We start from the raw sequence: 14,090 nt of genomic DNA, 5'->3' as shown, positions 1-14,090 counted from the left end.
GAGATAAATTGACTTTTATACTTTTACCTCAAGGTAGTATCTGCTATTTGTATTGCTTGTGTTCCTATGCTAGCAGTAGTACCATTTAAATGTATCTTTTGTATTATCTTGATGCAAACAATAAAGAGAGACACTCAACTCTTGTTGAAATTCTTTACTGTAGCATATCACTGATTTTTATGCTTTTTCTCAGCAATGATTATCTTCAAGACAAATATTGATGCTACGTTTTCCAAAGAAGTAATGCACATGCTTAGTTGTAAATGTTGTACAGAAGCTGCACTTTACAAAACTTTGGTCACCTGGAAAAGCAAATCAAAGTGTTACGACTGTGTTAATTAACGAGGTAAACCAATTGCCAATTAATAAATTAATGGGACAAAATCAAATTAGTTAAAGATGAATAAGGCATATTGAGCTACTGTGATAAAGGTGTTTTAATTGGTGTGTCTGTCTTTCTTGTGCAATTCTTTATATTAAAGCCAGATTTAAGACATTTTAATTAAGATATATCATGATAATAAAATAAATATGTCTACCTTAAAAATCTCTCTAAATGCCGATGAAATTAACAAAGAAATTCTTAACTTCAAAATGGAAAAAAACTCCTAGCTCAGATTTACTCCAAATGGAACTTTGTAGCTATTTCTGGGTGTCACTAACACCAGAGTGTTATGACCTCCATCAAAATATTTTGGTATTGGTCAAGTCACCTTTGTGGAACCCATTATAGTTCCCAAACAAATAGGAGATCCCATATCAAATTCTAGATATCATCCCTTAAGTCTTATCAATACAGAATGGAAAATCTATATAGAGATTATGTCTATGAGACTGGTAGCTTATTCCCATTATTTATTAAGTGTGATTAATCAGAATATATTTATCAAGGGTAGATCAGTAGCAACACTTACTAGATTGATTTGTTGGCAGTATGGCAGAAAAGCAGCAATCCCTATGGCACCTGGTCTCCTTTAATGCAGAGAAAACCTCTGATCATCTTCAACGGCCCTCTGTGTTTGACCAGCTAAAATTCAACGGTTTATCAAACAAGAGACCCATTCTGACCAAAAGATTACACTGCTCTAATTCTGCATATCAAGTGTGTAATTTGTCACTCATATATGATTGCCTCGGGAAATGTTGAAAAACTAAGAAAGCATCATCTTGGTTTAATAAGGGGAATTCTGAATTTAGTATTACTGATTATGTAGATGTTATCCATCTGATAACAGATAACACAATTATTTTCTAGAATTCCATGCTATGTATTGACGTCAACTGTGCAATATGTCTAGTCACAACCATGTCATAGGCAAGAGAACAGTAATCCAAGACAGGATGATCATCGCATAAATAGATCATTTATTCTGAATAAAGGGTTCTCTTCAAGATTGATCCCCCAAACAAATTCTGGTATCATTAAAAATAAAAGGATGAAAGAGACTTCTATAACTGTGGATAAATACAGAAACAAGGAGGAAGCATTTTTTTTCCTGGGCACTAGCCAATTATTTGGGGAGCCACTATTAATGAAACAAAAATCATCACTGCACACTGTGTCCACTGTGAAAAAACCATTTTGTTTTCTGCAGGAGCAGTTGTTACACACCTCAACAAGAGACCATGTTGGTGACTGTATTGTTTGAATGTAACATAAATAGCAAGGCATATTGAAAGTGTCAAACCAGGGAAGACGCTAAATCATTTTAACCCCCTTGATAAGCAAGGCCAACAAATCTTCAACTCTTGTCATTTTTAATTGTGTGGTTGGGGAAGCATGAAGAACTCTATTAGTAGAATAGTAGCCCACCCTTACACAAAGTTTAACTGATCATGCTACATCCATAAACAATTCACTATATCATTACCAGACCAATAGGGCCAATCCCGGCTACTTCCCAGTGATAGATGAGGGACCCTATGATGAGGAATGTCACTGTAACTGGTTAAAAGTTCATCAGTCATTAGGAACACATATATCTGATTGCATATGACATTGTTCTCTTATAATAGTCAAGTGAACTAAACATTTTTGTAAGACATTTAATTTGCTGGATGCACACAGGATAGAGTTGGCTAGAGATCTAGTGAAGACATGCCTTTCTTACTACAATGTGTTGTACATTAGCCTAGCCATGAATCTTGTACATAGAATTAAGGGAGTTCAATGCTTCGGGGGTTCAGATGTAAATAAACCTGCATACAGATGAACACAATAAATTAAATATGCCTTAAAGGACCTTCATACTATTCATGTGGCCTTATGGGTCACATTTAATACTCAAAGTATTGTGCACAATGCTTCTCGGAAACAGGTTCTACACACTTCAACCACAATCTGACACTTCGATTTTGACGCAGATAACATATTTAAATTGACTAAACCTTCAACTTCTAAACACAGGTCCCACTCATTGTGCCGGTCACTTACTGGACCCGATCCTATCTAACCTGTCCCTAGATTGTTCTCGTGAAGCCCTACAAATCACCTGGTCCGACCACTTAGCTGTCCCCTTCTCTTATGACATGGCTGATACAGTAATAAGACCTGAGGTGGAAACTACGCGGCCAGTTCGGAATTGGGGGAAGATTAACTTGCCAGAACTCAATAAACTACTGATCAAAACACTTCCATGTGTTGAACTACCAACTGCCGCTCTCAATTGCGCCACTGAACTCTGGCTAACCACTGCAGTCAATACAGCGCTTCCAATGACATCAAAGCCCGCATTTTCACACCACCCTCCTGCTCCATGGTATTCGGAACAACTTAAAAGCCTCCGCTCACATTGTAAGACCTTGGAGCGTAAATGGAGACAAGGCTATTCTCCTTCACGTAAAGCCACATATAAAGAAGCCTTAAAAAAATTCCACTACAGTTGTAAAACTGCTAAAGCAGACTACACAAGGAAAACTGTGACTGATGCACAAAACTGCCCAAAGGTGCTATTCTCTGTTGTCAAAAAATTGACTGGTGCTAACTCGATCCCTCCTCCCCCGGCACTTGATGGCATTCAGTGTCAGTCCTTAGCGGATTACTTCATAGATAAAGTTGATCTTATCTATGAAAATTTCACTACACCTCCAGGTACTATGTACACTGCCCTTGACATAGTCCAAAAATTGGAAAACAATGACACTGATGCAGTAGTCACTACTTGGCAGCCCTTAGACGCCATTTCTTTCCTCTCCTGTTTAAATAGTGTGAGATCGGGCTCCCCACAGGACGCTCTCCCGGCCAAAATATTAAAACAATTAGACCCCCTCACTCATCCCCCCATCATTAAATTACTCAACGCTTCTCTGAGCGAGGCCCATGTCCCACAACCTTGGAAACACGCCATGGTTGTACCGTTATTAAAAAAACAGGGTGCAGATCCTTCAAATCCTGCTAACTTTCGCCCTATATCTTTGTTGCCAATTTTCTCAAAGATATTGGAGAGACATATAAATTCTCAGCTATCCAAACTGGTTGAAAACACTGGATTTCTCCATCCTTCTCAGTCGGGCTTTCGGCCTAGGCACTCAACCGAGACAGCCCTCCTGGGGGTGACAGAGAGTCTTAGGCACGGTGTCGATCAGGGAAACACCATGGCGCTCATCCTGCTGGATTTGAGCGCAGCTTTCGACACCGTGTCACATTCCATCCTCATTGACTCTCTGAAATCTCTAGGTGTGGCAGGCCAGGCCTTGGCCTGGCTGGCGTCTTTCCTTAGTGACCGAAGCTTCCAAGTGTTTTCTTCTAAAGCTGCCTCCGCCATTTGTCCTTCCACCCGTGGCGTCCCCCAGGGCTCAATTCTTAGCCCTTTATTATTTAATATTTATGTTAAACCCTTGGCAACCATAGTCGAACAAGCTGGGCTAACCCTGTTTTCCTACGCAGATGACACCCAGATTGTCTTCTCCTTGTCAGGGAGAGACGTAAACAACATCTCCGCACTCAAGTCGGGCCTCACTCTTGTGGCCGACTGGATGCGGAGAAATTGTCTCAAGCTGAATGGGGAGAAGACCGAGGTGGTCATTCTGGGACAGAACAAACATCTTTGGGGTCCTCGCCATTGGCCCATCGAACTGGGAAATGCGCCTACACCATCTACGGCAGTTCGCAACCTGGGCGTCATTACTGACGACAGGCTAACTATGAGACAACAGGCTACTAAGGTCTCAGCCATCTGCTTTTCAACCTTGCGATGGCTTCACAAGATTTTGTGGATGCTCCCCCTCTCCTCTCGCAGAACTGTAGTCCAGGCACTTGTAACATCACGCCTGGACTATGGCAACATTCTCTATTTGGGCGCAGATAAAGCTACTATACATGTGCTGCAGGTGGTGCAAAATGCGGCCGCGCGCCTGCTAAAGAATGTCCCCAGACGCACCTCAGCCACTGCCGCTTTGCGTGACCTCCATTGGTTGAGCATCCCAGAACGCGTTAAATTCAAGGCACTCTGCTATATGTTCAAGGCTAAGCAGGGTAGCGCCCCAGTATATGTTCAGGGGCTGGTAAAACCCTATAGACCCCTGCGCTCATTAAGGTCATCGGACATTGGCAATTTCACAGTACCAAGATGGAAGCTGGCAAAAATGGGAGGCCGCTCCTTTTCCACTCTTGGTCCTAAATACTGGAACTCCCTCCCATTGGCATTAAAATCTGAGACCAACTTACTCCGCTTCCGTAAGGCTTTGAAGACCCTGCTCTTTACTAAGCGTGACCAATAGTCGGCAGAGGCCTTAAGTCAAGGTGACATTCTCTTTTCTTCTACAGTCTATCCCTGGCGCCGGGAAACCCATTGTGGGTAGCTGTGCGCGGTACAAGCTTAAATAAATAAATAAAATAAAATAAACCATGGAACCACTCTCTACAAGTGCATTGATCAAGCTCTACAATGTCCTGGATAAAAAACGGCAGAACAAAATCAAACTACCTACTCTTCAAGACATTTTTCTAAACAATATTGTTTAAAAGACCACCATTCAAATGATCTGCTAACCTAGAGAAGAGTCAGAAAAATGTCAGATAGGGAATCATCCTAGAATACACTTGGACACCACTAACTGCATTTGAATACTTTCTGTTCAAGGATTTTGTCAGTGAATGTAAGTATTTTGTTGGTATGTTATCTAAATATTGACATGATTCCAATGTTGTTTCCATTGATTTCTTTTCAAATATTATGGAGGTTATGACTTTGTTTATTATAAATGTTGTGTGCACAGATCGACCAACCTTGACTTGATCATAGCATTAATCTCTAAGAAGAATAGTGAAGAAGAAGAAAATGCCATTACCAGTCCACTAATTCTGGGTACCCATATATAAGTATCACATAATCTACTTGTCTTATTTGACATGTATTGCCTTGTATGGTTTACTGAAAACAACTCTAGACCCTCCCTAAATAGGTTGCATAGTCAGTTGTCTTATCTGGGGCATCTAATTCCAATTCCAATTTGGAACAATTAGTTCAGATTTGCAACTGTATCCAATTTTTCAATGCAGCAATTGAGATATTCTCATTTATTGAAAAAATATATGTTAGAGAAAATTATTCACTAGAGCACTCATCGGTTGTTAAGACATCTCTGAGCACAAAACCAAGACAAAACTTTCAGAGCATTGTTCTTTCATTCTATCGGAGGAAATAATTTGTAATGCCCCAAACTTTTATGTCAGCGTAATGTCGATAAATCTGTCTCTGTGCTGTTTTTTTGGCATGCACTTGACTAGAGCTAGAAAATAAATGCAAAATAATACATTTCTGTATTGGATGACATTTTCAAACTAAGACCTGCATTTGCATCTAAATGTTCAAAGAGGTCTGGCCAACATCCAGCACAAGACAAATGAAAACAGGAGAGAAATGTAGTAGGGAGAAAAGCTTTGTAAAAACTGCCTCCATTTTGATTTCTAAATCTGTTTATAATGTGCCAAAGTATTTTTGGCAGTACATTTTAACACACGCTTTGTACATAATGAAAGCACAGCCCCCCGCCCTATCTGCCAGCCCCAGATTAATAAGAAGAAATCATGCAAACTTACTAATTTCTGTAGCCATGATTGTTATGTTGTGCCAAACATTAGATTCTCTGTCCAGCGGTGTTGCCAAAGTGATTTTTCCATCTTCTGCATTGACGTTGAACTGCCTTTCGAGGTCGGTATGCCGATCAATGGAAAACCTACAAAAAGGAGTTCACTGTAATCTACTCAATATAAGGTTAGGGGAACCTTACATAATGCAGTACACTTTAAGTAATCCTTTGAGAAACATCATAACACTGTCTAATGGAGTCAATAGCTTAACTTTGGCATAAAACAAACTGATAGATGCAGACATTATTAAACACAATTATTGCCAACAAAAAGAGTTCCGTTTACCCAAAAGAGAAGGATCAATGATTGCCCTCTTAAAAATATTGATTTGTTGTGAATGGCTATTCCAGTAAATGGTGCACTTTTGTTGCTGTGCTGTCTCCTAAATTTTAACTCACAAAATATTTCATAATTGATAATGAAAAAGATAAACCAACAAATAAATTGAATTGTTTATCCTTCAACAGAAAGATGCCAAAAGACTACTTTTTAAAGATGACATAATTTTAATTATTGTGGTTTCGGATGTAACAAGAAGAGTTCACTGTAGCTAGACTGGTAAATCAAATGAGATCTACTTTTATTATAACATCAATAAAGAGGGTTACTTTTGCTGTCACGTGTAGTAAGTGATTGTTTATTTTCTGTCAGCTGGATATATATTAGGTGTTACCAGACAATGGGGGGGCTGAGGATACCCTTGTTAACATTGTTACTGACACTATGCATAAGCAAATCAATGAGCTGTTAGACCTTAAACTCACTTCTCTTCTGGAACGCTTAGACCATCTAGACATAGCCGTGGGAAAGCTTAGCCTATTGCCAGTGATAGCGCAACTCATGGCCACCTCGGGGATTGGATCCACCACTAGTGACAGTCAATTTCCCACCACCACTGCCACCGCCCCCGCCCATGTCATCCCCCAACATATCAGTCCCTCTGGCGACAGTGCATGCTCTACAAGTAGACAAGTTAGGGAATGTCTTCCATCTCAAGACAACGTAGCATTGAATCCCAACTTAAAGCGCGGTTTACCATCTACGGCGGACCCAGTTACAACTTTGCCCTCTGACCCGATCCCAGGCAGCACCAATAGATCAGATCACACATATGTTGGAATAATGCCAGCCAAGTCAAGCAACAGCGTAACAGATACTTTAAGTAGAAACCACTGGAGGTCAAACCCAGATGTTTTAAGTCTACCGCCGGCCACTTCTCCATATGTTCTGGTATTGGCTGGTGACGCTGCAGCAAACATGACGCGTTTCAGCAGTCGCCTTCGACTGATGAAGGCGACTGCCACAATGCGTCTTGTTTGCTGCAGAGTTCAAGAAAAAACTTGTGAACTCCCCCCCTGCGAGTGCGTCTTCTTGTGCGTATTTGGCGCTGAGATTTATTCAGCTTTATAATCATAGCGCATGGTGCTCCTAGAAAACGCTATGGCAGATGCGTTTCAGCCGTTTAGCGGCTTTCCTCAGTGCTGGTTTCTAATTCGGGGTCCTGCACCTGGGGGTCAGTTTAAGATTACACTGACCACTCCCCGTGCAGTAATGTCAGAACCCCTAAGTCCTGGGTTAAAGTTGTACTCACACCTTGCGCTTATAAGGACAGGTGCATGCTGGTACATGCAGTCCATTTTGAAAAACCCCTTCAGTAAGTAGGCAATTCAATACACACAGTGGTGTCCCAACAATGTTGGCTTCTGAGCCGCACTCCGCTGCAGCTGCCTGTTGCTGATGTCACTGCTGAACCATTTGTGTCCCTCAAGCAGTTAATACTGCTACCTCTCTCCCCTTGTTGCAATAATGTATTGCATCGTAGCTCTCAGCATGTATTTTCTTGTTCTAACCATTTGGTGCCTACAGCCTGTCTCTGGTCACAGGACTGGGTGTTTCTGACAGTTGAGCTTTGTGCATTTCGCCAAGACAATTTAAAACAATGGGGAGCTGAGGTATGGCTGGATGGGCCATCACTGGCAGGATGGGAGGGAGGAGCTGGGCCCGCCCCACTTACACTTGATAGGCTGTATTCTGTCACCAGAAAAAGGGTTGCATATCCCCTGTAGGTAGTCTGCAGCCATTGCCAGGAAAGCAGGGCATCTGTGTACTTCAAAGGCTTGCCTCTAAAAGCTTCTCTCCACTTAAAGGCACAACTGTGTATAAATTCTGGACTTCAGACACTAATCGCCCGATTACAATCTTGGTCGTAAGGTCTCCAACCTAAGGTCAGAGGCTTTACGACTGAGATCATCGTTTTCAGTTCTGACTGGCTGATTACAATACAGCTGGTCGGAATTAAAATCAGCCGGTCATTCCGGCTGGCTTCCAACGGGCTCTAGGAGCCCGTCTGCCAGTCAGAGATGGCACGTAATCCAAATGGAAGGCGTTTCTGCCTTCTGGATTATGATGCATGGTTTCCAACAGGGTTTTCATGCCAGCCTGTCCAACATGGAAACGCTGTCAGAAAGCGTGTTTGGGGGGCCCTTGCAGAGCTCCTTTCTGTTTTTGGCCTCAGGTTGGAGGCCGGGGGTGCCATAGGTGCCCCCCTTGTTGATCCCTGCACCGTGTGGCAGGCACCTTGAGGTGCCTGCCACACGGTGCATGGATAAACACAGAGTTCCATTCCTTTATCAGAGTTTGTGTTACGGCTGGTTTACAGCCATAACACGAGCTCCCATAGAGGAATGGGAGTATGTGACCACACCATGTGAGGTTGCATTGTGATTAGGCGGTCGGATCAATGACCGGAGGTCGGTTGATCCTGTGTCCGCCCAACATCAAAATAAGCCCCTTACTCTTCAGTACACTTCTGGACCTGTGGATACTCTGCTAGGAATAATGGCTGCTGTGCTGCTACAAGGACTGCCAATCTACTGGACTGCTGCTGTAAAGGAACTGCTACCCTACTCTGCTGACCTACTGCATGCTGCCCTCTTGCCTGGGAAATAAGCACTGGACCTGCAAATTCATCAATTCAGGACCCCTGAGTGACTTCAAAAGGCTAGTCTGCTGGCCTCCTGATCTGAGCATCGGGGCATAAAAGTCTCTCCTAACAGCTCTAGGACCAAGCTGCAGTGAGTTTCTGACCTTGAGTGTTCCCTCTCTAGCCCTGGACCCTTGGGGAGGCTCACAGGCTCTTACATCAAGCTTTGGGCTCTTTGCTACCTGGAACAGGCCTGTTCACACTGATACTGTGCCGCTTGCACCAAAAATGAGCGCAAGTTGCTGCCAATCCATCTTTTTGCACTGCAGCATTAACCACTCGTGGATAACCGCCAAGAGAAAGCACCAGTAAGCCCAGCCTGCTCTTCACGCGTGGACGGGACACTTGGTAAAACAATTGAGAATATAGTGGGACTAACGTGGTCTTGTATCCAATCCACATTGCATTGCGGTTGGCCTCAATGTTTGACTTTGATCTAGTCCAGTGCGACCAGTTAGCTGCGGTTGGCACTTTATGCTTTTAAGTGCTTTTTTTCAATTTATTCTCAGAAAAATCATAACTCTAGGTTTACTGATTGGATTTTTGCCATTTTGATCTTGTTCTATTTATTACATACTTTTCTATGTTTCTAGCCTGGTTTGGGGTACTTTTTGTGTGGTGTTTTCATTGTTTTACTATTTGAGGTGTTGCACAAATACTTTAGACATTGCCTATAAGTTAAGCCTGACTGCTCTGTACCAAGCTACCAGGGGGTGAGGACTGGTTAATTTGGGGTTTGTTTATACCTTACCCTGGCAAGGATTGTGGTTGCTGCTTGACCAGGGCTCACTCCCCAGTCAACCAACAACCAAATGTCTCACAGCGTCTCCCCTTAAAGGCCCCAACTGTTGCGGTCTCTAGGACCCTTTGTGGCTTGTGGAGGGGGGGGGCATGTACCCTCTCCCCTTTGCAAACATGTTTGGACCCTGAGGCCCGAAGTGGCTCGGGGAGGAGGCCTCGTGGCGCTGGGCCTGAAGCGACTTGGTGAGGTGGCTGTGCTAATGGGTAGGATACAGGGCCTGGTCGCATGGCAGGCTCTGTGGCCAACCCCAATCCAAGCACGGCTGGAGGCCCTGTGTTGCTTGGGGTTGGCTGCCAGCGGAGTGTTGTATGAAGGCTGGGTAGCCAACCCTTCGCCATTCACACACAAATGGCATGCCCAACATTGGGTTGACTGTCTGCAAGGGGATTGGCCATGGGTGGGTTGGCTTTACATGTGGTAACAAAATATTCCTTTACCTAAAAGAAAAATCCTAGAAATTCAATGAAATAAACAAAGGTTACAGTAACTTTATAGTTAGTTGAGAATATCAGTAACAACACAATGTTTTAAATGTACAAAATCACTGAAATTAACCAGTTATAGTTGTTTCTGGTATCTATAACTCGTGCCCTAAGGTAATTATAAATCGCACCCTTGCCATGCACTGCTAATTACACCGTATATTATGATGTTCATGACAACTTCCAAGACATCATTATTAATATCACTTAAACATTTGCAATGAAATTATTGATAAGAAAACTGTACATATCAGGGGAGCGAATTATAGTTACCTTAGGGCATGAGTTATAGTTACCAAAGATAACTATAACTGGTGAATTTCAGGTTTTTTTGTATGTTTGAACATTATTGTTGTCACTGATATTCTCACCTAACTTTAACATTATTTTAATCTTAGTTTTTTTTGGTGAATACACATATTTATACGCTTATTAATAACATTGTTAAATTCAGAGATTAATATGTATGATATGACCTGCTATGTAATGCTATGTGATGAGACCTGAGATTTGGTGACACCCTGCATTAATCCTTATCAATACCTCATCCCAAAACAGTAATTCCTGATTTAGCACCTGCGGTAAAGTGTCCTTCAATGTGGTGCACACAATGTATTGCAGATGCACCGCTGTATCTGGCTAAGCAACAACTATTCTTCTAAATAGTCTTTTTAATTTAAAGTGATTGTGAATACCACACACCCTGCTAGATGGGAATGTTTCTATTTCTGTCCGCTCAGATAATTCCTGCTAAAACCTATTCACAGTTTTTTTTATGCCAGTGAATAGACTTTCTGTAAATGTCACAGTTACTACAGAACAGACAGTGTACAGAAGGCGATGGAGTGTACTTCACAGCCGCATTGTCATCTCAAGTCATCTTCATATGCTATAATTGATTCAGCATATGTCCAGCAGCAAGTGATGCTTCCTGTGCTACCAAAGGATGTGTCTAGACATGAGGAAGAGGAGGCAGGAAAAGAGGAGGGTGAGTCTTTGGGAAAACCTGGCCATTTAATGATTCTGTAGCAGCACGATTTGAGAGAAGCTCTGTTTTAAAACCATAATCCTGTACAGTGCTTTTGAATGAGTAGCACATTTCTGATGCTGAAATTCTAATCCCTGTGTTTTAAATGGACTTGTTTTTACAAAATGTGCATTCTAGAGAGAAACATACCCTTCACGTAGCAGGCTTGACTTTAGAGTATGGTGTATATTACACTGTGTACATACAGCACAGTGGTTACCGGATGGGGTTTTTTGCAAACATTTTGATAAAGTTGCTTTATCGTAGGGATTCGCAAAATGTTAAATGAATAGTCCCAAATCTGCAAAAATTATACATTTCCCTGCATGTGCATATCGGTGAACCGAGATGTTTATTTGTACATGGATTTTGTTATTTTACGGTTCGGGTTTAAACTGCAACTGCACATCATTTTTTTCTCAAACCAACAAGCACAATTTGGTGGGAGTGGAACACTCCTTCTCAAAGTATTGACATGCTACCGCATGTTTGATGCCCAGTTCGCACAAAAGAGTTGGGGAGATTTGTGAATAAACTCAAAATTATGAATTTGTGGATATAAATTTTTTGCCATTGAAATCTTAGACTTCTATTTGGACGTGCAGGTTTTGAGCATTTGAGGTGAAGTTAGGTGTGCAAAATGGAACATGACCAATGACCTAAGCATCTAAAACCAAAGTTACTTAGCTAAATTGTGATATGAGAATAACTCACCACATTCTCAAATTCTTTGTTGTGCATGATTGAAATGACTGCGACCTCGGGTTCTACACCGCTCTGTTCCTGAGGAATGGTGTGATTAAATAAAAGTCACATTTTCTTTACAAACGAAAGAATCAGGACTCCAGGCTCAACACTATAAATTAAACAAAAATAATCGCACAAATAATGTGCATGTGTAAACATTCATGCACCAATAATCTGGAATCACATCCCTGTTGTCATCTCCATAAGGGATATCAGGCGCACAGCATACCTTCTGAAGTTCAATAAAGCTGAAAACTAACCTCTCCCAGGACCATCACATCTGTTATTGATAAAGCAACTCACTGCTTCCTGACCACACACAGATCACCCAGTCCCTTTCACAAAATTGTGAATTAGCATTCATTGTTATTCTATAAAAAACATTAATTTCTGGTTAATTCGATTTGTGAACTGTAAACAACACCAGTCTGATTTATCACAGTCATGAATAATGGCATGTCTACATATGATTCTACTCAGAAACTGGGTGGGTAATAGGGTGACTTGTTCTTTATATGTTTTGAGTCTGTTTCTGTGCCACCCTGTTGATCTGGTCGCTGGAGCCATTTTTATGATTTATGACAAGGGATGAATGGAATGAAGTGTCGGAAGGTATTCTGCAGCCAGTGGAGTAGCTAGCCCATGTGCCGGCCATGGCGGTCCCTGCTTTTGCCACCCGTGACGGCATGTAAGAGCGGGGGGAGTACTGGTGATTTCGGCAATCACTGCAGGTAAGAGCGGGCGGGGACGAGGGGTCTGGCGATTCCCGCGATGGGCACAGGTAAGGGGGGAGGCCGCTGCCCCCAAAACTTGTGCCGCCCAGGGTGGACAGCTTCCCCACCCCACCTTGTTACACCACTGCCTGCAACTTGCTTAACGCCTACTTGCATACATTATCCAGAGCTTTGCTTTTGAGAATCAATATAGTATATGCATTATCCCCTTGGTCACGGACTTTATGTCCTATTTCTTTTTTTCATTTCAATAAATGTTGTTGATTTTATATATAACAAAAATAGAAACATTTAAGGGATTAGGTTACACCACAATCTCCATTCAGTTCAAAATATCGTTGCACAAGGTTAAGAGAACAAAACTGAGGCACAGCTAGAACATTAATATGAGGAATATAATACACAATCATTCCATATGTTGAAGATCTATACCTTACACCGCTTACGATGTCGGAGATCCTCCTCATCTGTCATAAGTAATAACTCTAACATAAAAAAGGGGTATAGAAAATATATAAAGATATGGCGGTGAGGAGGAAAGAGAGATAGAGCTGACCATTTTTTCGAAGACAGATGTCAAAGTATGTTTAGCCAGCTGAGTGCATAGACTTAGAAAGGGAATCTCTATGACATGGAGTGAAGTAACCTGGTTTTCCTAGTCCATATTTCATCATGGTAGGTTAATGTTGGCCAGGTATGTGCCCAATTTGTCCCAAATCAGACGTCCTACCATTATCTAATGAAACAACTAAGGGACATATTTACAAAGGCATTGCGCCACCGGAGCGTCACTTTTTATGATGCTCCGGTGGTGAAATGTCCTGCTCTCTATTTACAATGCGGGGCTAAGCTACTTGGAGAAGTTTAATGCTGCACTGTAAATATCTTACCCTTTCATGCAGTTTGCTGTGTGAAAGAGGCATGCAATAGGGTGTTGCTTTGGGCGTTCCACCGCAACACCCATTGATTTTTGGTGCTGCCCCAGATTTACAAGGATCTGTAAATCTGAGGCAGCGCCAAAAATGAATGCCAGTGAAATGATTTACTTTTATTTCTCCTTGCTTTTTGCTCTTTCTGTGTGTGCTGCATTCAGCAGCACACATAGAAGGAGCAAATCACCTTTAATGATTGTTTATGTGCAGGAAGGTGTCCCTTCAAGCACATAAACAATACTCCCAGCACCCCAGGCACACTTGAACCATGGAGGAAGGGTGTCTGCGTTGG

The 14,090-nt window shown here is 42.1% G+C and overlaps 1 protein-coding gene across 1 annotated transcript in view; it reads right to left on the bottom strand.

The window, feature by feature from the left end:
• Nucleotides 1–14,090, bottom strand: part of CDH8 (cadherin 8) — an 815,205-nt gene that overhangs the window by 208,610 nt on the left and 592,505 nt on the right. The window contains exon 8 of the mRNA XM_085636856.1: nucleotides 6,041–6,177. Coding sequence (XP_085492982.1) covers nucleotides 6,041–6,177 — 137 coding nt within the window. The remainder of the gene's footprint in view (nucleotides 1–6,040; nucleotides 6,178–14,090) is intronic.

The sequence above is a fragment of the Triturus cristatus genome, chromosome 12 (assembly GCF_964204655.1).
Source record: "Triturus cristatus chromosome 12, aTriCri1.1, whole genome shotgun sequence".
Taxonomy (NCBI): domain Eukaryota; kingdom Metazoa; phylum Chordata; class Amphibia; order Caudata; family Salamandridae; genus Triturus; species Triturus cristatus.
The sequence above is the reverse complement of the archived record's forward strand: the minus strand, read 5'-3'. Positions and strand labels throughout refer to the sequence as shown.